General features: G+C 43.2%; 1 protein-coding gene across 2 annotated transcripts in view; it reads right to left on the bottom strand.

Annotated features, from left to right (window-relative positions):
- The window catches only part of NTRK2 (neurotrophic receptor tyrosine kinase 2), a 324,578-nt gene that overhangs the window by 44,457 nt on the left and 253,750 nt on the right, over positions 1 to 26,371 (bottom strand). For both annotated transcript variants that reach the window (XM_004774102.2, XM_045086077.1), the window contains one exon: positions 24,369 to 24,603. In XM_004774102.2, coding sequence (XP_004774159.1) covers positions 24,369 to 24,603 — 235 coding nt within the window. The remainder of the gene's footprint in view (positions 1 to 24,368; positions 24,604 to 26,371) is intronic.

The raw sequence follows: 26,371 nt of genomic DNA, 5'->3' as shown, positions 1-26,371 counted from the left end.
AACCTGGCACATGTATCTGAGGCATTTATTTCAGACTACTGGCTTTCTCGCTGTTTGACTCACTCAACCTTGTCTTTGTCCTCACAGGTCCTGCATTTACCTCCACCATGAGAGGCATTTTCAGCGTCGCATGTTTTGATGTTCGGCTTTGGACACACTACCCAAGCTCAACCCCGGCACAGCCCGCCTCACATTCCTAAGGGCAAGACCCACATTCAGTCTCTGCCCTTTGTCCTGGCAAGGTGGGGAAAGGACCTCGTCGGTTATTGACTTTCTACCTTGCCCCAAAGGAAGTAATCAACAGTCAGAGGGACAGAAAACATGCACCAATAACCAAAGAACACCATGTTTGCACCCGGGGGATGATTTTTATTTAGGAATTTGCAAAACTTTCAGTTTAATCACCAATCGTCTCAGGGTTGGATGCCATCCAGACACTCAGGGATGGGGAGGGTTGTCAGCAATATTCATATACTGGTGGATCCCCTGCCATTGTTTTATTTTTTTTAATTTTAATTTTATTTATTTTATTTTATTTCATTTATTTATTTGAGAGACAGAGACCACAAGTAGGTAGAGAGGAAAGCAGAAAGAGAGAGAGGAGGAAGCAGGTTCCCTGTGGAGCAGAGAGCCCAATGTGGGGGACTCGATCCCAGGACTCTGGGATCATGACCTGAGCCGAAGGCAGAGGCTTTAATCCACTGAGCCACCCAGGTGCCCTCTGCCATTGTTTTAAAAGCAGGATGACAACATAGGTCAAGAGTCATACTAAGGCTCAGATCCTTTGATTCTGTCCACTCCACTCCTGGGAGCTTATCATAAGTGAATAATTCAAAAGAAGAAAACAGTCCTACATACAATCACACTCTCTGAACAGTTATTTAAAATAGTAAGGAAAGGAAAGATTTAGAAGTTCAATAGTAGAAAGTAATTAGGCTAACCTTGGTAACGCAACCATAAGGAATATTACTTAACCATCAAAAAGTGATCACGGCACAATGATCATTCATTGTTAACAAAAAAAAAGTTTATAATCAAAGACCAGGTAAAACTGAATGAGCATTGTAAGTTCAAGATGGTTAAAACTATATCATGTGTGTGTGTGTGACATGTACACAGTATATATAATGCAGACAGAGCTTGCAAATCCTCCTGCTCTCTAAAATTTACTTGTAACCCCCAAACCAAGGCTGGTGGCTCTTTCACAGTCATTCACAGACCTTTGTAGAGAAGGGACAATTTTGCGTCAGATAAAAGTGAAGCTCTACCCTCTTGTTTTAGGTCTCATGCTACAAAGGAGCATCCTTTTGCCATTGAATTAGTGCCACTTTTGATTTTTTTTTCATTTTATGGGTTTTGTTGGCAATTTCACTGTTGAAATTGGCCTGTAAGAATAATGCTCAATGCTGTTTGGCATTCCTAAGGGCAAGAAGATATGATGTATGTTACAGAGAAAATACGTGTGTTAAATAAGCTGCCTTTAGGCAGGAGATGGAGGACTGTTGGCTGGGAGCTCAAAGTTAGTGACTCCACAGTGTATATGGAATAAGGTGTCTTTCAACTAATACACACATAAAACAAGATTATGTATTGATGAGCTGATGAAAACGTGTTGTCACCAGAGCTTCACAAGAACCGAACCCTGGGGACACCTGGGTGGCTCAGTCGGTTGAGCAGCTGCCATCAGACCAGGTCATGATCCCCATGTCCTGGGATCGAGTCCCAAATAGGACTCCTTGCATGGTGGGGAGCCTGATTCTCCCTCTGCCTCTCTGCCTGCCACTTTGCCTGCCTGTGTGCTCTCTCTGACTAATGAATAAAAATAAAATCTTAAAAAAAAAAAAAAAGAACCAAATCCTGTATCTCTTCTAGGAGCAGTGGTTCAGTATGTACTAAATCAGTGTTAGTTTCTAGAGATTGGCTATCAATAATAGTGATAATCAACTATACACACATATGTGTGAAGACATGTTTGTATGTGCATATATATATACCTACACACATACCTATAAACGCTGCAAGAAAATTGTGTGTACAAATACACAGTCACACAATTATCTGGGTTTAGGGATCCTTGAGTTTTTCTCTCAAAATTTCAAAATTGTTTTTATTACATTGCTTTTACCATGCAAACATTTAGAATGAACAAAAGTCAAAGAAACCCTGCTGACCAATAGCAGAGTTCTCTAGTTGTAAGTATAGATTGTTTTGGAATACAGTGGCCTTACTATCCCCGTCAAATGAAACAAGTTGGCCAGCATACGTCCTTCATGCTCATTCCCTGAACAGGCTGTGTGATCTTGCAATGTTTTAGTTGGCTCCACTAAGAGGTAAAGATAATATCAGGACTTGTACGAATGTGTACATTAAAATCTTGCAGTAAACTTCCCAGAGAGATCTTCTGATTCTTTTAGGGCTCTAGCACTGGGGTTTTCAGAATGTTCACCCTAAACCATTACTTGGTGCTAGGGACTGAAGTTTGTCCCCCAAAATGCATATGTTGAAACTCTCACCCATGCCCCAGGGGGTTGGTATTAAGAGGCAGGGTCCTCATGATGGGACTAGTGCCCCTACAGAAAGAGGAGATGAGGGATCTTTCTCTCTCTGCCTACACATCCCAAATAAGGCCATGGAAAGGCATAACCAAGCAGAGGGCCCTCACCAAGAACCCAACTGTGCTGCACCCTGATATCCAGATTGTGAGAAATAAAGTTCTGTTGTGTGAGCACCCCCGTCTGTGGTATCACATCCTAACAGCCAGAGCAGACTCTGACAAAGCTCCATCCGCTCCCCCTCCCAGTGATGATCTCAAAGATAGGTCCTTTAGGGAGCCAATTCAAGTAAAATGAGTTTCATAAGGGTGGAGTCCTGATTCAGTAGAAACAATGCCCTCAAAAGAAGAGGAAGAGACACCAGAGAGCTTGCTCTCTGTCCTCTGCCATGTGAGGACACAGTGAGAAGGTAGCCATCTTGGCCAGAGTGTGCCCACCAGAAACTAAACATGCTGACACCAAGATCTTGGACTCACAGCCTGTAGAATGGTGAGGAAATAAATTTCCGTGGTATTTTGTTATGGCATCCCAAGCTGATTCATATACTTGGGTTCCATCCTCTTGCCCTCTAGCTTCCCACTGGGTTCAAAGGATGGGATATTGGATCTGGAGCCATCACCATCCAGCCTTCTATCAGTGTCACATTCTTGTTGGGCAACTCTCCAGGTAATAGCCCCTCCTGGATTCAGGTAACCATTCCCTCCCCTTGTCACCTGGATGGGGTCCAAGGGCAATGGGGTTTTACATCATCCCTTGTATATTCCCTAAAACCTACCTACACCTTTTATCAAATACATTTCTATTACTTCATGTCAGTATGCTACCTATTTTGTATCAAAACCCTGACAGGAACTAACACGACGTGAGAATTGCTAAAAAGAATATTTTTCAAAATACAATTCCGAATATCATGTCGCTGATCAGGAGACTGAGGCCCAAGAACTCCTAATGAACTGTTGATCACATCACACACTCAGGGTCACCTGAGTCATTACCAATGGGATCACCAAGGGACAGTGGCTGCTCATTGCCCATACCGCTTGACTGGTGATAACAAGGCTGTGATGGGAAGAAAGGAAGCCCCCTTGTTCTGCCAAGAACACAACTTATTAATATTACATTTTTCTTCCCCTACTCTATAAGCCAGACCTTCCATAATCTCTGGTTCCATTTTTTTTTTTTCGCCATGTCTTTTTCTCCATCTTGGTTCCATTTGCTGAAAAGTCTCCATTGTTCTAGGGGTCAGGAAAAAGGGGCAGGGGGAGCGCTTGTTTCGAAGTGATTGCCTAGCAACCCATCTTCCTTATTCCAAGGACAGAGGCGATTTGCATATTGAGAAAGAGGGAAAAAAGCTCCCCTTCTCATGAGTCCAGGAGTAAGAATGTCTCACTGACCACTCCTCAAAGGAACCTTCCTTCCTCTGAGAACTCCCCCTGGGTGGCCTTTCTTTGCCTGCAGCTGCTTGTGTGTACTCCCTTGGGACCGGAGCTGCCTTCCGAGGTGCACCCAGAGCTGCCACAGCAGCAAGTGCCTTCCAGCCCTGCCAAGCTACAGCCCCGGGCGGGCGGCACCAGGACAGGGCTCAGAACATCCTGATCTCATTCAAGTGGACATTTCTTTCCCACACTGTTCTTTCCTTTTGGAGCTTTCTTTCCTGGAAACATGCCACATCCAGGGGATGTCTAAGCCTGCTGCTCTTAACCCCCAAACTTCCAGTGACTTCCTTGAGCTTGCTAGGGGAGAGTTGAAGCCAGCAGACAGACCCATAGAGAAGAGGACACATAACCTCCCCCCGGAAGTTCTCAGCTGACCTACAGGAGGTGGGAACCAAGGGAAGAGAGGCTGTTCTTCACCTTGTTTGAGAAACTGACTGACTTGGTAGATGGAAAAAATCCTTATTGTAAACTAGAGACCTCCTACCAAAAACATCTCATTCTCCATCCTGCTCAGTCTCCATACTGAAGGAGAAAGGGTGGCTCTCTAGAAAGGCAGTGTGGGAAGGAATAAGATTGGAGCCCTCCCGGATTTATGCTTAAAAGACATAAAGAAAACTCTTGGGCTCTCTGGCTCCACGTTGGGTAAGACCTTTAACCTTCGGAAGCTCTAAATTGCCATCTGGAAACCAGACCTTTAAAAATTACATTGACAGCCATTGACAGTGTTTCACTTATTTAAACTCCACCAAGTAACATGAGGAATGTGGCCTTTGTGATTCTTATCGTTGCATAAGAACCATCTCATGATTATGTTTGCGTTTTTTCCTTTGTCTCCTTATGCTGCTAGGATATTTGTAATGAGGAGAGGCTCTGGCTATCCCCAGGTAATATTGATCTATAACATGATAGCAGATATGTCTGTCATTAAGAAGATGTTATGGTGTTTTTTATATATTTGCATTCCATTGTCATCTTATGTATTTCCATCCACACACATACATACACCCAAGACAAAGAAACCATGGAGGTCTGCATAAAGCTAATTGATAAAAAACAAAACAAAGCAAAACTTCTTTGACTAATATAGAGATAGTCCTCTAAGAGAGAAAAATGTAGAAGATAATGCCACTGAATCCTCTTATCCATAAGGCCAGGAGATGGATACATCCAGAAAAAAAATTCTAAATGACTCATGCAGTTGGTCAATGAGCAGGAAACAAAGAAATTTTTTTAAAAATACACTAAAGCAAAAAACTTGACCTCATGCAGAAGACCTCAACTGTGGCTTTGTTTTTTTATTTTTTACTTCTGCCAGATCAGTATGTTCTTTAAGAATTGATCTTCAGTCTTCTCTGTGCAGAGGATATTTTTATTTAATCCAGTGCAACTAGAAATTGAGCTTAGAATTTTAAAGCCAAAAGGATTTTAGAAATCATCTGATATAAACACTCTCCTCATTTCACAACTGAGATCCACATTCTGAGGCCCAAGGAGGTTCAAGTTTGTCCAGATGACATGCCGATTACATGGGTGGTAATACACAGATATCATTACTTAGGATACTTTGGGTTCAAGAAACCACAGGTCATTGACTTCATTAAATGATGGGAGTACCATGTTCATAAGAAAACCAACTTTGTTTCTCATTTGAAAGGGTTTTGAGGCATATGCTTTGGGAAATGAAGAACCTGGAATGTTGAGTTAGGGGCTGAAATGGGCCATCATGTTCCTGTTCATTCCTGCAGGAGGATTTGAGGACACACTCAGTGTTCTAGCACTGAGTGAGCAATGGGGAAGACTGTCATGGCCAACTGTGTCCTTGGGTGGATGTTCTATCTACTGCAAAGTTGGTGAATTTTACTGAGAGTCTGGGGAACAGTGAGGCAGTCATCTGGTGAAAAGTTTAATCAAACATTCTTTGGGTTTCCCTGAACTGCTTACCATTTCCCCTTTTTCTCTTAACTACTGCCACTTCATTATTTACAGTCAGTTGTGTTTCAAAGCCATGAACATTTGGGCATTCTCTTCCCTGTGACATGGAGAAATCATTGAGCATGGCCCTTATGCTATTTAAATAATTATGTCATAAGTATAATGAGATACTAAGCTTCAGACTTTTGAGAATAGTCCATGATTGCCTTTGAAAGCCTTGATGAAGTTTGGCAAGTCTGAAAGAAGCAAGGAGAGTGTAGAATGAGGGATTATTGGAGGGCATAGGGTGAGTTTGAACCATAGTTGATTCTGGAAGCAGAGTGTTTCATAAATTTTTCCCTGTGCCACAATGTGTTCCTATTAATTTTGGGGGGCTAACATAATTCACATAAATGAGAATATGGCACCTGATTTTAACTGTCAGAATAAAAATATCATGGAACCTTTGAGTTAGAGAGATTTTTATAAGTTCTTCACAGCACGTACATTCTTAAAACCAAATCTCCCAAACTAAGTCGAATCAAAATGCATTGTATCACTATGAGTTTACTTCTAGAATTTCAAATTGGTAACACTTATGTATTGTGGCTCAAACCCCAAAAGCACATTAAAGTTTGGCTATTGCTAAATGTGTTAAAATTATATATACAACCTATCCAAGCATGTTGGTTTCCATTAGTTTTTGTTAATGGTTAAAATATATTTAGTACTAATAGTAATACTAATGGTTATAGTACACAACAGCAGATGGCATTTAAATAAAAAATCAGCTGTTTACAGAGCCAGTCACTGAAGCCACTCCACAAAATACTGGAGTCCACGGAACACAACTTATAAAACACTGACTCCTTTCTATGGCACAGTAGAAGACAGAAAGCCGGTGCTTACACACTTCCTCCAGGGACAAGAAGCTCATCTCTTGGAAAAGCAGTCTGTGTCACATCTCTCATTCTCAGTCAGTTCCTCTTCACTTAGTGCCAAATATGCTTCATGAAACTTCTACCCAAGGATCTCAGTTCTGGCCAGCAGAAGACAGCGAGTGTGTTCACACCTGTGTCTTCCTCCCTCTTGTCCCAGTGTCCCTAGCCACCTCACTTATTCCTTCTATGGCGTGGTCTCAGACTTCTTGGTCACCCTCCTTTGAGTGTTCTCTTGCTTGTTACAGACACTCTGGAAATACAGATGGCTTAAAATGACTTTAAACTCAACATGTACCAAACTGAACCCATGGAGTCTCCTCAGCCCCTTCCAAAAAACCAGAACAGTGAATGATACCAGCGATGCAGGTCAGAAATCAATGTCACATCCTTGATTTCCTCTGCTCCACACTTTCCATGCCCAATCCACCACCAGGCCCTGCCATTTTGCCTCCTAAATAATTTAAAATCTCCTCACTTGGCTCTGTCTCCATGGACAGCACCCTTCATTGCCACACCATTGTCTTTCCTGGACTTCTGCAAGAGCCCGTGAGCCCATCTGCTTTCCATACCACATCTTGGTTAAAATTCTTAGCAGTGTGCCACTGTTCCATGATAATGAAAAATCCTTAGCATGGTTGACAAGTTCCTATGTGATTTAGCCCCTTTCTGCTTCTCCAGGTGGATTTTGCTTCTCATGCTCCGTGTCCAGCACACTGGCTCTCCTTCACCATGCTCTGCTTCTCTTGCCACTTGGCCTTCCTACCCGTGGGTACCTCTGCCTAGAGTGTATGTTCTTATTTTGCCCTTAAACCAAGTTGCAGGATTCAGCTCAAAGATTCCCTCTTTCAGTCTTCATGGAACTCTTTATTTTTTTTTTTTAAGATTTTATTTATTTATTTGTCAGAGAGACAGGCAGAGCGAGAGAGGGAACACAAGCGGGGGAGTGAGAGAGGGAGAAGGAGGCTTCCCGCGGAGCAAGCAGCCTGATGTGGGGCTCCATCCCAGGACACTGGGACCATGACCTGAGCTGAAGGCAGACGCTGAACGACTGAACCACCCAGGCGCCCCTTCATGGAACTCTTATACCAGGTCAAAGTCCACTGTTTGTAGGTTCCTACAGACCTCAGGACATCAGCCTCATGACATGTATTACAGTTCTTATTTACATATATTGAGATTATCTGATCAGTGCCTGGTTCTCCAACTGGATCGTTAGCTCCAATAGGCTAAGACGGGTCTATCTTCGTTTACTTTTTCCATCCTACTGCACATAAGTTGTTCAAAGGTCTTTGTTGAGTGAATTGACTATGTAATTTCTATTTCAATTGTCTCTATTCCTTTAAGGGACCTGATCTTCAATCTAGAGAAGGTGGTACAAATATGGTTGAGAGAAGTCTGAAACCCAAAGGAGATGAGATTAAGTGGAAAGCTCAAGGTTGTTTTTAAAAGACTGTGTGTCTCTACGCATTGTTAATCAGTGCCCCAGCCAACTCCCTTTGGCAATATTACGTTTGGCATCCACACAGCCAGTGGGAACCAAGGAAACAAAGAAGTGAAGATGACAAAGGGACAGGGACAAAAGTTGATGTGATTTTCAAAAGAGAGTAAATATGTAGAATGGATAACCAAACATGACCTTTGCCCCTGAATTTTCACAGTAACTGTTTCAAGTTGGTTTGAAAGCACTTGGAAAAGGAAGTGGAGATAACTGGGAGCAAGTACAGGTTCATTAAGATGAAGTCATAGCAAAGGATCATCCAGTTCCTGTTGGGATGGGAAATGAGGGATTGCCATGGGCATGAAGTATATTGATTTAAACAAGACTCTTGGCAAAGCCGCCACAGGATCCTTGGGAGGTAGAGATGCATGTGCTGAACCCACGCTTGTCAAGCACCAGCATGGGCAAGCCCAGCTTAACATTGCCCTGCCCATGGCTGATTCACTGTCAGACCATTTATTTCTGAGATATTCTCTTTAAATGTTCATATAGAATTAGAAGATGGTAGTTGACATGTAAAATGCCCACTGTGAAGTAGGTATTAGTTACAGTGATTGAATCGTTACACGAGCAATTTGAGAAGGTATTAAGATGATTGCTATGTAACAGTAGAAGAAATTGAATATTGTGACCTTAAGTTACTCATACAAGGTCACACAGTAAGAAGTGGAACTGGAGTTTGAACCCAGGAGGTCCAGCTCTAGATCTATGTTCTTTCCACTATCCTCTAACCCCTACCTCCATGCTTCAGATGCTCTAGAATGTTCTTGGCCAGCAGGACTTGATTGTGCCTGACGAATGAGTCTTTCTGCATCCTGTTCTACAATGGTCTAAGGTAGAACTTCACCTTTAATGCATCCACCCTTCTGGGATCCATGGATAGAATGTGCCAAGTTCTGTAAACTTGGATTGCTTCTAATATTCACTAATCTCTCACAAAAAGCTAGCATTTCCTTCAGGTAAGAACATGGTCAACAAACCACAGTAGTATCAGCAACGTGTGTGAAGTTGTCACCTGAAGAAATGAGATACTTTCATATCCCATTATTGTTGTCACAGATCTCTCAAAACATCATTTGTGTTCATCACTCTGAAATTATAGGGATTCATAGACCCGCCACCAGATCTCATTATATAATATTTTAACAAAACCACATGCACTATAATATCACGTTATTGGAGTATTCTAACTGTACTGCAGTGTGATTGTGTTCCTTTGTAACTCTTTGTGTTTTATGTTATACACTTAAAGCCTTATTTGGAGAAGGAGTCCCTGGGCTTCATCAGACTGCTGAAGGGCAGAGGCTGGTCCTGTGCTGTCCGAGTCAATTTAGGCGAGGTATGAGTGGTTTATGCCACGACGGTGTCCCCTGATGGCATGTGTTTTATGCCCAGGCAGACAGTTATGACTCATAATGGCTGACAAGAGGTAAGTGAGTGGTAGTTCTGGACCAATCACAGAGAGACAAAGGAAGCCTATCACATAGAAATGAAAACGTGCTTTCTGGAGTAGCAACAAACGTTGCCTTTAGGGGCAAAGTAGTAGGAACACAGAGTTCAGATCAGCAGGCAGGAGGGATCAGAGGAAGTCCTTTGACATTCTCAAAGACCTCATCACAATCATGGCTAGCATAAGAGGTTGACCAACAGTCAACTGAAAAGTGACTTTTAAGTGGCTTAAGATACTCATGGGACGTAGGAAGAATTCAGGAGATATAAAGGGAAGGAAAAGGTGATGGTGATTGCATGTGCCCTGAAGACAACATCCTGGGACTATTCCAGAAAGATCTGGGATAGTCCTCACATTTCTAGGAGGTCATCCCAGATCCAAGGATGTTTATCCAAAGACATATTTATTCCTCCACACATGGAAGGTAGAACCCAGCATATGCCACAGGATTCGACTTTGTATACTTTACATTTTCCATTGTGACTTCATGATAGCATCAAGTAGCAGGCAGTCTTCTTCACCATTTAACTAAGATGGGAAGTAAGGTTCAGAAAAGCATAATGAGTTGTTCGGAGCCACACACTACAAACATATTGCAAGGGAGAGTAGATCCAGGTCTGCTGTAGATCCAGGGAACATTGGTTCCATGTTCCCTGGCATATTAGTCAGATTTGGAATCTGGAAAGACTCCAGAATCCCTCCTGAAGAAGGTCAGATTGGCTTCTCTGAGGTCCCTCCTGATCTAAAAGGTTATGGTTCAGAAATTTAAAATATCCCTTTTTCTCCTCCAGCCAATAAAGCTTTAAGACTATCCTACACAGTGAGCCACTATCCTAGATGAACATGTTATGACTACTATGGGCAGAGCTCTGCAAATCAACCAGATGATACTTTTCCAATCGCAGGGAGAAGACAGATGAGCCCGAGGGTCTCAGGGAGGCTCAGAGTGAGAAGAGCTTGGATTTTTCCTTCGAGAACAGGGGTTCAGATGACAGCTCAGCCTACTCAATAAGCTGTGTGGCATCTCAGTAATGTGACTTCACCTCTCTGAATACGACTCTCCTCATCTGTATTGTTAAAGATGGATGGGAAGGTTACATGTCAAGCTGGTATATAAAAGGTGGCCAATAAATGTTAGTCTTCCTTACAAGACCCAATACCAAGCCTCTAAGACATTAAGGAGAGTCTTATAAGGTCGTAATCCTTCCTACAATGAAATTTAAAGAGATTTCCGGAAGAAATTCACCTCTGCCCTTAAAAACCTTGGAGGAATTCAAGTAGCTGTAGCAGCCAAAAGAAAACATATGAATATTGGACTTAATTCACTCTGCAGTTTCCCTGTGGGGCACATGTTCCCTCTGTGCCCTTAAAATGGTGCAACACTCCCTGTACACCCTTGCAAAACTCAGGAAGTTTTCTGTGCCATATGCACAGGCAAGGCATGAGCCACAAGTCCTCCTCAGCCTCTGCTGCTGCTTCCCCGTCATCAGCAACATGTGAATGAACCAAATTATCTCCAGAGCTGCGGGCGTGGGCCACAGAGCCAGGCTCCGCCGTCAAAGGAGCCCAGCGTCATGCTCCCCACCCCCTTAGGAGATGGCTGACGTTGTTGTAGGGCTGGGAGGGAGGAAGCCAGCCTGGAAATGCCATGTAGGGAAGAAACTGTTCCATTTCAGCGTTAGGATTCTAAAATAGCTGCTAATAAAAAGCCTTCATACTGTGACACTTCAATACAGACACCCACAAGCATACCTTAACAAGCTGTTTGACTCCTTACAAGCCTTTTCTTGCTGCAGGGCCCCCACCGGTCACCCACACAGATACACAACCATGCAGTGACAGAGAAGGCCAGCAGGGGTCTGCCTAGACTGTGGGCCAGCCCGGGAGACCTGGCTCCGAGGAAGCCTGGCAGGAGGAAGGCCTTGCTGCTCTGATGTTGGCTTGTCCAGGAGTATGTCGCCTCGCTTTGAACTTCCTGCTCATTCTGTCTTTCTTTCCTTATGTTGTCTTTGGCAAAACTTACCCAGAGGATGAGCCTTGCTCACCTCCTGGGGTGAGGGGTGTGGGGGTGGGGGGGTCGTCAATGAATATGTAATTTACCAATTCAGAGATGCCCTGGTTCAAAGAATCTAGACTCTGAGGATAAGGAAGGTAGGGTATGATCTCATGATAGTGATTACAATTTAGAGTCTTTCCCATTGAAACTCCTAAGAATCCATTAATTACTATAATAGCATCTCCATCAGGAATATAATGGGTCAAGTTTGAGAAAATTTTTAATAGCACCTATTCTATTTTTGAAGCTGGATGATTTAGATCTGTCATAATATTACCACTTGAATCAGCATGGATGAGACCATGTTTTATCCTTAGCTTCTTTCTGTAAACACTGCTGATTAGGACCAGTTCGATTCTTAAACTGCTGTACATCAGACTTACTTAAGAAGCTTATTAAAAACACAAATTCCCAAATTCTCATCCCCCTACTCCCAGATGCTGAATGCGTGTGTCTCAGGTGAGGTTCAGTAATCAAGATTTTGACAAAGGCACTCTGAACTATTGAGGTGCACTGTTAAGTTCAGAAGTCTATATAGTGGGGAGCTCTTTAGTACCAGGTGAGAGAACACTGCTATGTCCATTAGCATGGGAAAAATTTGCCAGTAACTTTGTGTTTAAAAATTCTCTTAGTATGGGGCGCCTGGGTGGCTCAGTGGGTTAAGCCGCTGCCTTTGGCTCAGGTCATGATCTCAAGGTCCTGGGATCGAGTCCCACATCAGGCTCTCTGCTCAGCAGGGGGCCTGTTTCCCTTCCTCTCTCTCTGCCTGCTTCTCTGTCTACTTGTAATCTCTGTCTGTCAAATAAATAAATAAAATCTTTAAAAAAAAATTCTCTTAGTGGAGCCCCAATTAAGATGTGTTTTGATTTGGTAAGTAGAACTTTTCAATTTATATGCCTGCACCCAGTTCTAATGACCAGTAAAATAATCAGCAATGAGAAGCTGCCACAACTCTGCAGAGGGATCAGTCCTGTTGTTTTTAATGACTTCATATGTATCCATTGTTAGGTTAGATGATCGTAATGATTTCTAAGTGTTTTATGGTTTTTTATATCGGGACAAAAAGACCAAGAAGAAATGGGAAATGACTACTGGAGGGTAGAATTCTAAGTCTTCTGGAGAGTTGAGAAAAGAACTGAAGTCATACTTGAAATTAGGAAGTGTTGCATCCTGAAGACCCACCATGGTGGGTAGCACTTCCAAGAAGAGTATCATACCATCTTTCTCAGAACCTCCTTTTAGGCAGTTACAATCAGTAAGAACCTAGTAAGTGCCTCATACTGAGTGAGATGTTATGGAGGTCACATTTAGAAGTGGAATATTCTGCCCAAGAATCACGTGTCATCAGGTCCCTGAGTTGGTTATAACTTCAGTCACATGCGATAGTCTTTAAGTTCCAGCAATACCCTCCACCCACTATTCTTTCTTTAAGACCCTGGTCAAATCTTGTTTCCTCCAGAGAACTTTCCAGGTTTCATCCCACTTCTCAATAAAAATCAATTTAGATAGTATCAGAGTAATTTATTTATGTGTTTTCTCCCCCCAGGAGACTTGTGATCTTCTTTAGGGAACCGAAGATGTCTCGCTCAGTATCTACAAGTTGAAGAGGCATGGCTAGGAATAATACCCGCACTACCATCTTGGACTAATTCAGTTATTTATCCATCCAAGGTGTTCTGTCCCTGAGCATAGGACAAAGACTGTGGGAAAATGTAAAAAGTGTGGAGCATTCTTAATAGTCAACCCACATATTTTTTTCCCGAAGCCTTCTTGAACCAATTCACAATTTGAGCCTGGGGAATCTTTCAGAGGTAACAGGGAAGCTAAGGTAATTTCTTCTTGCTCAATGCTCACTGGAGATGGAGAAAATCTACTCTCGTACTTAAGTAACAATCTTGTGTAGGCAGGAAAACTTTAATTATAGAAGAAGAAGTATTAGGTTAATGTAAGTTATTGAATTAAAAAGGAAACAAAAAGCCTTTACAGGAAGTAGCTGATCTAAAGACGTGGGAGAACTTGTTTTCTTTACTGTAGCTTATAAGTGGTTCACGAATAGATTTTTGGAATGACATAATCATCACCAAGAGAGATGGCAACTGTCTTCTACTTCTATTCAAGGCAGAGTTACAGAGAAGAGATTTACCTTCTTATGTGAAACAACTAAAAAATGGATTAAATTCATATGAAACAGTTATTTTCAAGACATTAGATAACAGTGAAGGACAATGATCCCTGAGAGATGAAAAACAAATGTGTAAGTCCTATGATATATTGTTAAGCTTAATTTACTGCAAGAGACAGAGGTGGGGAAGCCCAGAACATCCCATAAGTTGAAGAGTTGGGAGCTGGGAATCTGGGGAGATTAAAGCAGCTAGAGCAGAAAAGACAGTATTCTAGAAATGGAAGAGCTGCACACATAGGGAATTCTGCAGATCTGCAGAGGGTGCCCTTGAGTATTCAGCTGAGTGTTGGTGAATGCATGCATGTGCAGATACTATCAAGGGCTGGGAAAGAACTACCCCAGAGGATCAGTGGAAACAGTGCCCAATGTTCACACAGGATCAGAAATAGTTTTGGTTCCTATGAAGCTGGGCAAAAACCTCATGATTGATGGGAACTTGCATAGACTACCCAGTAATCTTGCCTCAGTAGAAAGGAATTATTAACTCCAAAGTAAGCACTGGTCTAGTCCTGCCTAATCTTAATAGCAACAGACAAAATGATCAAACTGTTTCAAGACAATAAAAATACATTCCAGAACAAATCTCAAAAATGTTTATAGGAATGCAAAAATATCCAGCACCAAACAAGATAAAATTCACAATGTCTGACATCCAATCTAAAATTACCAGGCATACAGAGGAACAGACAATATGACTCATAATTAGGAGAGAAATCAACCAAAGGAAATTGATCCAGGATTGGCACACGTGTTAGTCCTGCAAACAAATGTATTTAAACATTATTATAAATGGATTCCATATATTTGAAATGTTACTAGAGGCATGTAAGATGTAAGAAAAGCCATAATGAACTTCTAGAAATGAAAACTATAATGCATAAGATGAAAATATACACTGGTTGGAAATAATGGAAAAATAGACATTGAAGAAGAAAAGATTATGGAACTTGAAGATATAATAATTGAAATTATCTCAAATGAAACATACAAAGAAAAGAGAATCCAAAACCATGAAAGATTTCAGGGAGCCATGCAACAGTTTTATTGTTTTTTTTTTTTTAAAGATTTTATTTATTTATTTGACAGAGAGAAATCACAAGTACACTGAGAGGCAGGCAGAGAGAGAGAGAGAAGGAAGCAGGCTCCCTGCTGAGCAGAGAGCCCGATGCGGGACTCGATCCCAGGACCCTGAGATCATGACCTGAGCCGAAGGCAGCGGCTTAACCCACTGAGCCACCCAGGCGCCCATGCAACAGTTTTAAATGGCTTAATATAAATGAAATTGGAGTCCCTTGGTCCTGCGTAAAAGAAAGAGAAGAACTATTTGAATAAGAATTGGCCAAAAACTTCCCCAATTGATGGAAACTGTAAGCCCACAAGTCCAAGTTATCCATTGCATCCAAGCACAAGAAATATGAACATAACTATACCAAGGCACATTAAAATCAACTTTCTCAAGACCAGTAGTAAAGGCATTATTTTAAAAGCAGCTGGGGGATGGGGGTGGGGAAAGAAACATTGCATACCGAGGAACAAAGATCTCCCACTGAGAAATTCCAGTAGTTTTATTTTTTAGCAATGATTATGTGCCACTTCATTTCAGTTTTCTCAACAAACTTTAAAGGCAGGAACTCACTTCAAATAAAGAAGCAGAGGCTAGGAGGGTATATAAGGTGAGTATAGCATAGTTTTCTGTACTTTCTTCAACACCATTCACTTGCTTCCTTGCTTTCTGCAGTAGAATCACAGTTTTATTTAACTCTTTTACTGAGAGGTCACAAATATTTTCCTCCCTTTTTCCTTGTCGTCGAATCCCAGTTTTGTCTAGGGGTTCGGTGGCAATCTGTAACAAACCCAACTGTGACCAGGTAGGTAAAAGGAGGCGTCTGAAAAGGGAATGTTCTGAGGAAGAATTACTTTCTGCTGAGAAGAATGCATGCAAGAAGAAAATACATGTCCCTGAAGCTCTTCTTTCTCCTCTAAGTGAAGTTCAGTTGTGTTTGGAGTTGCTGTAGCCATCTTGCAGCTACGAGGAAAAGACCGAGGATATATCAAGTGCCAGTCCATAGCTCTGACACTGAGCAGCCTGGGAGCCAACCAGCTGCCGCCACATGTGAACTCCTGGGTATGTAAGCAAAAATGACTCCCTACCTGCTTCAGCCAGTGCTAGTATCATATTGCTATCCTAGGTTAAATTCATTCTTCCTTGATAGAAGGAGATTAGGAAAGAGAAAGTAGAGTCAAACCTTTGCCTTTAGGTCGTCAGTCTGACATTCTTTCCTCTTTAACCCAGCTAACTTTTGTTGCCAGCTTCCCTTTTAAGGGGCTCTGGTATGAGTGATGAAAAATATAGAATGCCATGAGTGTGAGAAGCTAAAGCCTGACTATTTTGAAAACAGGACAGAAGGGGGAGGAAGTACCTGCTCAACTCTTAACACCTTGAGAAATCAGAGTCCCGCTGGCCCATCTGAGCTGATGAGCTATGGCCTACCTTCATTCCCAGAGCACCTAACTGCTTACTAAATTTCTGCAAGTAGCTCGTCTATGCATAATGTGGACAGGCTAGTGTCTTAGGAATAAGGGACTCAGGAGACTGAAGAAGCAAGGGAGGTTTATTCCATGTCCTGCTAATAGCCTTCGCTAGCCTTCACCAGGAAATTAATAGGACCAGGGACATGGGCAAAAAATTTGCAATGTTCTGATTTCTCTACAGATATCTATGCTGGCTTTGGGCACTTTCCATACCCATTCACATGACACAATGACAGAGTAAAGGGTCTGAGGAGTTCTGCAGCAAAGAAAATGATTACTTAGCCTGGTGGTCATGGATCTCTTTTACTGGCAAACACCCACTGACAACTCAGGGACGTGGTTTGAGAGACGCTGTTCTACTATATAGGACTGGGGATTTGGGGATCTGTTGGGCAGATCTATTTTCATAAGCTGACAGAATGCAATCTGACATGTTTCTTTCTGGCATAAAATTTCTCAGTGGCTCCCCGCTGCCAAAAGGACCAAGTCCAAAGGCTCTGGCATGGCAAACAGGTCCCTGCAAAAATCTGATAATAGCTTCAACAGCCCTACTTTGTTAGCCTGCCTGCAAAGGTTGCAGGCAGAGGGGCCGCCATTCCCTGGCCACACACCATGATGTTTACACTGCTATCTCTTTTCATAGTTCCCTCCTATGCCAAAAATGTCTCCTTCCCTGCCTGGCCGGGGCCCTCTTGCCAATAGAACAATTTGGGGTTCATATCTTATATTCCAGCTCAAATGTCACATGTCTGCGAACACTACTCTGATTTCCCGAAGTAGTCTGGTGGCCTCCTCTTTAGGGTACATGTCTCTGTTACAGCATTTATCACCTTATCACACATGCAAGAACTCCTCGGAGTTACAGACCACGTGTCTTTTGTATCTGGAGGCCTTGAGTATCCAGTATCTAGCCCATAGTATCTGCTTCATACATGTGTGTCCAAAAAATGAATGAATGCATGCAAGGACACTCACCCACCCTTTTGCGACTCCAAAGCATATGTAAAAGGCTCTTAGGAAGGCTTGAATACAAATTAAGCCAATTTAGAATCTTGAAATAATTTATGCAAATCTAGTTTAATATAGAATTCGTCTGAACTCAATGTTCTGATTTCTCCCCAGCAGACAGGTTCCTCTGAACTGTGCTCTCTCTGAGTGCAGTACGAAGCATAAATTGAAGATGATTTCATGAAATAAATAAGCTCTTAAGTTTCTGGGGTCACTTTAATCAAAAGAAGTCAAATAGAAAGGTCTATAATTGTTCATGTGGACATTGAGTAATCGTGTCTTATATATGAAGGGGGAAATGAAGGAAATGATGTATGCAAAGAAGAGTTAATGACACAGAGGACATTCCTCTTTCAGAAAGGGTCTTTGCTGCCTCTGAAAATGAACAATGTGACTGGTTTCAAAGGTTCTAGGCAGAGTATACCAGAGGACGTTTTTCTACTATGGTATAAGTGCAAATCAGTTTTAGCTCCGGGATCGCAACTGAAAAAAAAAATGGTTGGGAATAAGGATATCCTTATATCTCTACCTTCACTTCCTGAAGCCGGTGCTCCTAGCCTCAGGGCCAAGCCCATCTGCAAAAATCTGAGTATCGGGGCGCCTAAGTGGCTCAGTGGGTTAAGCCTCTGCCTTCAGCTCAGGTCATGATCTCAGGGTACTGGGATCGAGCCGCGCATCGGGCTCTCTGCTCAGCAGGTAGCCTGCTTCCTCCTCTCTCTCTCTGCTTGCCTCTCTGCCTACTTGTGATCTCTCTCTGTGAAATAAATAAATAAAATCTTTTAAAAAATTTCTGAGTATCTTCTTTATTCTTCTAAGGGTTAAAAAGCAAAGGCTTTTACTGATACGTGTGCTGTTTAGCAATCATGCACTGACCGCCCAGTATGTCCTGTGCCCAGGGGCAGTCTCTACAAATATCAAGACGTGTAAGACTTGTCCTCTCCTTGCTCCCGTATTAGCGAGAAGGCACATATAGGAACAAATTTCCATGACGCAATGTGCCCTGTGCTGTAACACTTATTTATTTATGTATTTATATATGAGAAGGCATTTGTGAGTGAGATGCTTTTTCAAAGATTTTATTTATTTATTTATTTGTCAGAGATCGGGGAGCACAAGCAGGGAGAGCTGCAGGCAGAGGGAGAAGTAGGCTCCCCGCTGAGCGAGGTGTCCGATGTGGGACACGATCCCAGGACGCGATCCCAGGACACGATCCCAGGACCCCAGGATCAAGATCTGAACCGAAGGCAGATGCTTCACCGACGGAGCCACCGGGCGTCCCCAGTGAGATGCATTTTTAAGAAATTTGAGTATAGTTGGCGCACGATGTTTCAGGTATACGACACAGCATAATGTATAAACTTGTTGAATCACTCTGTTGTACTGCTTATTTATATGAAGTGTGGAGGCATCAAGGGTTTGTGAGCAATTACAGGGCTTGGAGGAAGTCAGGGAGGGGTTGAAACAGAAATTTCCTCCTAAGAATTAGCAGGCATTCACCAGGGATATTCAGTGCTATTCTTCATAGAAGGAATGACTTTGGCATTTTAGACAACAACCCATAGAACATTTGTGAAATGACTCATGATTAAGCTATCAATCTACCAGTCTATTTATCAACTGATCTATCTAGAAGTGCTCATATTACATTAAAATAGTCCATAAAAATAAACACATTATTTTCATACCAAGATATGAAGAGTTAACTCTTAATTGTTTCTCATGTGTTTGTCTGGTTCTTAGTTTACATAAATCTTCCCATCGTCTCTGTGTGGAGGACTTTATTTTCCAGTTGGTACTAAAGTTCAAATCAGTTCTTCTTGCTGGTTGTTAACAACAGCTGATTTCAGTATCATCCATTTTCTTTTCTCTCTGCAGTAAATTAGCTGGTGTTGATATTGAAGATGATTTCTTAGATGTTATCACTGGTCTCACTTTAATACCTTAGGGCTCTGACCATGGCTTTGCTTAGCCAAGGTATACTCATTTGCTTTTCTAAATGTCCACCATAAATCAATTTGCCTATTCTGCTTCCTTGGTTTTTCTTCTTAAGTGGAAGATGAATTAAAGGAACAGGGTTTCTTACCATTTCATTATGAAACTAAAGACCAAAGGGGAACAAGATTTAAAAGCTAAGATTTCATATCTTAGAGATCTTCAGATCTCTCCTCACCAACAGATCTCATTCATTTTAAGCACACATTGGACCCAAACAGTGAAAACCCCAAAGAGCACATGGGCATCCACTGTGGTCCAGTCTTGGCCAAGCAGGCTGAGATCCTAGGTCTCCGACAGGCAGAATGTGACAGAAATCTGGTTCAGATGTTTCTGAAATGCTAGGTTTTGCCAGTGGAGGGAAGCAATAAAAGCTAAAGAAAAGACTAGTACTGCAGAGCTGCTAATTAAAACAATTCAGAGGACATAAATGCTAGAGTAATTCTGAGCCCACCATATCAGCCTGGTTTCAATGCAAATGGACTATTCCGATTTCTCCCTTCATTGGGAGGATATAATTAGTTCAGCTGCAATAGGGTAGAAGCCTTAAGGCAGCCATCTTCTGGTGCTTCCAGCTCCCCCATGATGGAGGAACAGCTGCCACATGCCCCCCCTGCCACAGACTGCATGGAGCTGTGACCACCCCACAAGACTGCCCGTAAGGCACCATGAGCAGAAGGTTCCGCTTTCCAGTGGGACTGGCTCTTGCTTAAAGATAAGGGACATGTTGTTCCTCAGCCTAGCTGACTCCAGGACCAAATACCATCTTTCCAGATTCAAGAGCCTTGGCTGACACAAAAATCCTTCCGCATTGCTGTGGCGGAAGAGATTTTTAACATTGGTGATGACAGCCTGCACCAGCTACAGTGAACAGCTCCTCACCCTGGGCTCTGACACAGGCTTTTGGAGAGGATAGGAGAATAGTGAAGGGAAGACATTCTTAAGGTGCTGGCACATAAGAAACCGAAGCTCTGAAGAAGGCACATTCCCCAGCTCCAGTGAGAGGTTGAAAAGACACTGTGATGGGAAGGGAATGAATGCAGAGCTCAGAGATGATCCAACAGGTCGGTAACTAATAGGAAAGCGAGAACGGTCTGGGAAACAGCCACTGAAAGATGACCCTGTAGTTCATGTGCAGAATCGGCAGGAGCTTCTTCTTGTCCATTGCATAAACCCAACAGAATGGAGCACGCTGATTTGCTTTGGATATTTTTCATAAGCAAAATATTCTATAAATGGCTTCTATGTTAATCAATAGTTTCATGGAACCAAAAGGCGAACCATCATTTGTTTTCCTAGGCTACTATCGAAATGTCTGGTCTTTGTATTCGTCATCCACTTTCTTACCCCCTCCTGCCCATCCCTCCCATAACAGAGGCCAATGTAAGGCTGGTTCTTCCTCCTCATCCTTGGTGGGAACAACCAATTAGCCAAGTGAAATACAGATCCCCCAGCTGCCACTGAGTACTCATCCTGGTGGGTGAGGGGTGGGGGGTGGGGAAATGGGAAGCATTATTTCCTCCAGTCAATTCAGAAAAAAGTACTTTGGGAAATGTCACCTGAGTGGTGAACTTTCCTTTTAATAAATGATAACAAAATAAAGTAGATAACAAATGACAGTACTTTCATTATATATAAATAATCCAGACTAACTTCTTACATTCATAGTAATGGTCACTATTTAGCTAGTACTGTCCTTTTTAGACTTTTCTTTTAGACATGAGATGTAATTCATATATCTTAGAGTTTTAGACTTTTTAGACTTTTTTTTAAAGAGAGACAATACAATTTATACACTATAAAATTTACCTTTCAGTGGTATTTAGCACATTTATCAATATACTAAATAACCACCACCACTATACACTTCTAGAACATTCTCATCACCCCAAAAAGAAACTCCATATCCAGCAGCAATCACTCCTCATTCTCCATCCTCCCAGCCATTGGCAACCACTCTCTGTTTCCATGGATTGGCCTGTTCTGAACATTTCATATACTTGGAATCACATATGTGATCTTTTGAGGCCTGTTTCTTTCATTTACCATAAAGGTTCCATTAGGGTTCCTCTGTATTGTGGCATGTGTCAGGACTCCATTCCTTCTTACTGGTCAACAATAATAGCCCATTGTACGGATCACCACGTCTCTTTCATCCATTCACCAGTTGACGGACACTCAAGTCGTTCCAACTTTTTAGGTAAATTTATGAATGATGCTGCTAGGAACATTCGTGTACAAGTTTTTGTGTGCAAATACAATCTCTCTTCTCGGGGCACCTGGGTGGCTCAGTGGGTTAAGCCGCTGCCTTCGGCTCAGGTCATGATCTCAGGGTCCTGGAATCGAGTCCCACATCGGGCTCTCTGCTTGGTGGGGAGCCTGCTTCCCCCCCCCCCTGCCAGCCTCTCTACCTACCTGTGATCTCTGTCAAATAAATAAATAAAATCTTTAAAAAAAAATCTCTCTTCTCTTAGCTAATATACCTAGGAGTGGAATCACTGAGTTATATGATGAGTCTGTGTTGCACATTTGGAGAAACTGCCAAACCATTTGCCAAAGCAGCTGCACCATGTTGCATCTCTACCAGCAGTGCCTGAGGGCTCTGATCACCCCACATTCCATCAACACTTGCAGTTGTCCATCTCTATTTTACAGCTTCCCGGTGAGTATGAAGTGCTCTCTTGATAGGGCTTTGGTTTACATTTCTCCAATGACTATGGATGGTAAGCATCTTTTCATGTGCTTATTGGTCATTTGTATATCTCCTTTGGAGACACCTCTACTTAGAAATTTTGCCTACTTTTTAACCAACTGAGCCACCCAGGCGTCCCTTTTTTTTTTTTTTTTAAAGATTTTATTGCCTACTTTTTAATCAGGTGATTTATCTTCTTACTGTTGAGCATTTCTATCTAGCTCCTCTGACTTATTTTTTCTAGAGATTATAGGAAAGGACATTGGACCCCACCTGGCTTAGTGGTGGCTTTGGGAATGAAGCATTATGTTATCCACTTGGATCACGAGAAAGTTGAAAATTCTTATTGAGTACCTATTTTGTGCCAAAAATTCTAAGACATTTATTAACTTACTGCTAAAGAGGAAGCTCTTGCTTGGGCCATATGTTTCTCCTTTCGATGCTTATCAAGATCAGCAAAGCTTTTCTTTAGGGAAGGACTCATGTGGTTCTTCATCTCTTGAGACAGGGAAACGTCCCCACCCCCACCTCCCAGCAAAGGAATAGAGCTAAAAGTGGAGATGCCTCCACCAGTAGATAGTCTCTCACCATGTTTTAGCTATCCGGAATAAACTAGTCATCAATAGACTCAGGACAAGGGCTTTGAAGCTCTATTTTGAATACTTGAAATTAAGATCATACTTGAGTTTTCTATAGACACACCCAAGAGAATCTTTTTCAATTTGGTCTCCACTTCTTTTTGTCCCATAGACTGTGGACAATGTTTCTCAAGGTGACAAAGGAAGAAACCCCATAAAAAAATCTACAGAAGAACATTCAGCAAAGCCCTGGATTTATTTTCTTAGACTACTTGTAGTGATGTTGACTTAACTAAAATGCAGGGGCATGAGAAATGAGTAAGGCTGCAGAGAGGGGCATAGGAAACAAACAAATTCCTCAAAACTAAACCACAAAGGGAAGAACAAAGGTGAGGAGAGTTATTGTCTCTGCCAGTCCTACCTTACAAAAGCTAGTCGAGTTACATGTTTGACCTTCTTAGGCTATGTACACTCAACACATTTATTCCTTTTCCTTCCTATTCTCTTCATTTGTGCATGAAAATGAAGCAAAACCACAGGAAAACCTTCAATTCACTTTCAATATCGTGACCTCAAGGTTTCCGGAAATGTCCTTTTCAGCTCCTACCCAAGTTCTAAGATCTATCTCAGTTAACAAATCTTGTCAAGGGGACCAGTTCCAGGTAACCCAGGGATCTGACTTGTTTCTGTAACTCTAGCCCTTAGTGTTTCTAGTAGTGGAAGCACAGACAGCCAGAGGTGGGACTCTCCAGGAAGAGGCAAGACAGAACCTCTTATACCTCACAAAGAAGGCCACCAGACAATCCGCTTCCAGCCAAGATGGTTCTGGGTGGAAATTTCCAAGGTCTATGGTGCTATTATTTATGTGAACAAGTTTGTCTTCAGCCACACCCTCAGACAAAGGCTCCAGGCAGAATTTCACAGAATCAAATATAAACTTCAAAACCCTTTAACCTCATGCCATGCAGGGATTCCTCCAAGCCCTCAGGCTTCCCTGGCAGAATCCTCATGCTGAGGGCTTTTCTCTTAGAGATATCACACACCAGTCTGGAGAACTATGGAAAGAGCAGGATGGGTTTTATGTGGTGCATTGTGTTCCCCCAAGTTTGTGCATGGAAGCCTTAACCTGCAGTATCTCACACAATAATTGTATTTGGAGATAAGTTCTTCAGAGAGGTGACTAAATGAAAATGAGGTTGTGGTAGACCTTCATCCAATCTGGCTGTTGTCCTTATAAGACAAGAGAATTTACATAGAGAGAGACACCAGGGATGTGCACACAGCAACAAGACCGTGCGAGCAACAGGACCATGTGAGCACACGGAGAAAGGCATTGTCTACAAGCCAAGAAGAGACGCTTTTGGAGAAAGCAGCCCTGCCATCACCTTGACCTTGGACTTTTAGCCTTCCGAGAAAATAAATGCCTATTATTTAAAGCCCTTAGTCTGCAGTATTTTGTTATGGCAGCCCCAGCAAATGAATACAAGGGACTCCCAGGGAAAGAGGGTCCTGGGGACCCCTGGTGGGCGCAGCCACTCACCCTGTAGTAGTCAGTGCTGTACACGTCCCGGGACATCCCGAAATCCCCGATTTTCACCAGGAGGTTCTCGCCGACCAGGCAGTTGCGGGTGGCCAGATCTCGGTGCACGAAGTGCTGGGACGCCAGGTAGACCATGCCCGCGGCTATCTGCTGGGCGATGTGCAGCATCTGCGATTGTGTCAGCTCCGTCGGCGGGTTGCCTTCGGCCATCAGCACGGCATCAGGCCCGTGGGCCCTGTGGAGGGCACAGAAGCGTTGCTGAAGTTCCAGCACTTTCCTCCAGGAGCGCTGTCTCCCAGCAGCGGCTAGGGCTCAAGGGGAGCCTGACTTAGTGAAAGAGCGGGGGTGGGGAGGGAGATGTTTCACCCACAGATGTACCCCTAAAGCTTCAATTCCCTGGAAATCTAGAATTCTCGGGACGAGGTGGGTCTGCATGGTACCCTCCTCAATACACACACACACACACACAGGTCTGATTCTGGGGGATCTGGAGCTAGTCTGAGGCCAGGCACTGGCCAGAGCTCCGACCCTGAGAGGCAGTAGTGCAAAAAACCTGAACAAAAATAAAAATAAACCAAAACCAAAACGTAGGGGAAAGTTTGGCTTTCTTGGAGTGATGGTTCACCATGTCCCAATGCGAGTCCCAGCCGTCCCCTCCGAGCTACAAGCTGCAGCTGGGACACCCTCCCCCGCCCCTCTGCTGACCTGGGCCAATGCCTCCAGGGCGCCCCCACTGGGGCCAGAGTTTCCAAGCTGTCCTGGTCTCCCTCAAGCCCACCTGAGCAGAATCCCAGGGTACCCTCTGCCTGGACATTCATTTGCTGTGAAAAATGCCCACCCCTCCCCCCTCCTCCAGCTCCACCTGTGCACTGGCCACCACATGGAGATTTCTAGAATCACAACACATTGTTTCTTTTACTGCACCAAGTTTTATTTTTTATACTATGGCGGGGGGTGGGGGGGGAGTATGGTATTCTATATCTTCTTTTTCTTCTATCTTGTGCCCCTAGCCCTGTGATGACTTAGGGCATCTCAACACCAGCACATGCTTCAAGGAGGGGGTATCCCAGTACCAGGATGTGCCCTCAGCCCCGTCCCCTCTCTGGAACCCTGACAAGACTGGTGTCACAGGCCCCTGATGGCCTGAGGGGTGCTGCAGAGCAAAGAATAAAGGGTCCCTCTCTTCCAGAAGCCATGGCCAAGTGGTCAAAAGGCTGCTCCTCCCAGAGGCAAATAAGGAAGAAGATTTCCTTGGGGACAGCTGGAAGCTCTCAGAATCAACGCAGAAGATTTTGAGCGGATTTTGAAGTAGATGATCCCACCTGCAAGGGTGTGAAGCTGCAGGAGTATTTGAGGGTTGGAGTTGTCCCAGAACACCCTGCTCCTTCTGCCTCTCCCCGCACTGGCCAGCCCCATGTCAGTTGGCCCATTTCCCGCTGCAGGTGTATGCTCCTTCTTCCTGGCTCCAGCCCCCAGTGATTTCCCCCTTGCTGGATTTCCAAATCCATCATTCTTGTATTCTCGGAGAAAAAACACTGGACAAGGAGGAGGGGAGTTTTCTGCCATCAGGACCTAGGGAAGACTTTTAACTTGTCCAGTCGGTGATTTCCCCGTCAGTCAAACAGAGGGATGTTAGGCTAAGTGATCGTGTAGGTCCCTTGTATCCCTAAATACCCGGATTGAACCATTCCCAGGGAGGAGCTTCCTGTTTTTGTGCCAGGAGGTCCTAGCACAGTTCACCTCTATAAAGTGTGGGTACCCACTGCACCCTCCTAAGCTCTCTTACGGGAGTAGTAACTGAGACTGGGCATGAACAGAGCTTTGTGGTCTTTCATGGAAAGCCAGCATTAAAGATTGCTCAAAGGTTGTTCTTCCCAGCACTAAGTGCGCAGAGGAAGGGGGGAACGTCTTCACTGATCACAGGAGACAAAACCCTCGCTGTGACTTCAACACCAGCAGAGAGACCTAGAAGAACACACAAACTGGGAGAAATCCTGAAATAT

Source organism: Mustela putorius, unplaced genomic scaffold (genome assembly GCF_011764305.1).
Source record: "Mustela putorius furo isolate JIRA1106 unplaced genomic scaffold, ASM1176430v1.1 tig00000876_pilon_pilon_pilon, whole genome shotgun sequence".
NCBI lineage: Eukaryota > Metazoa > Chordata > Mammalia > Carnivora > Mustelidae > Mustela > Mustela putorius.
The sequence above is the reverse complement of the archived record's forward strand: the minus strand, read 5'-3'. Positions and strand labels throughout refer to the sequence as shown.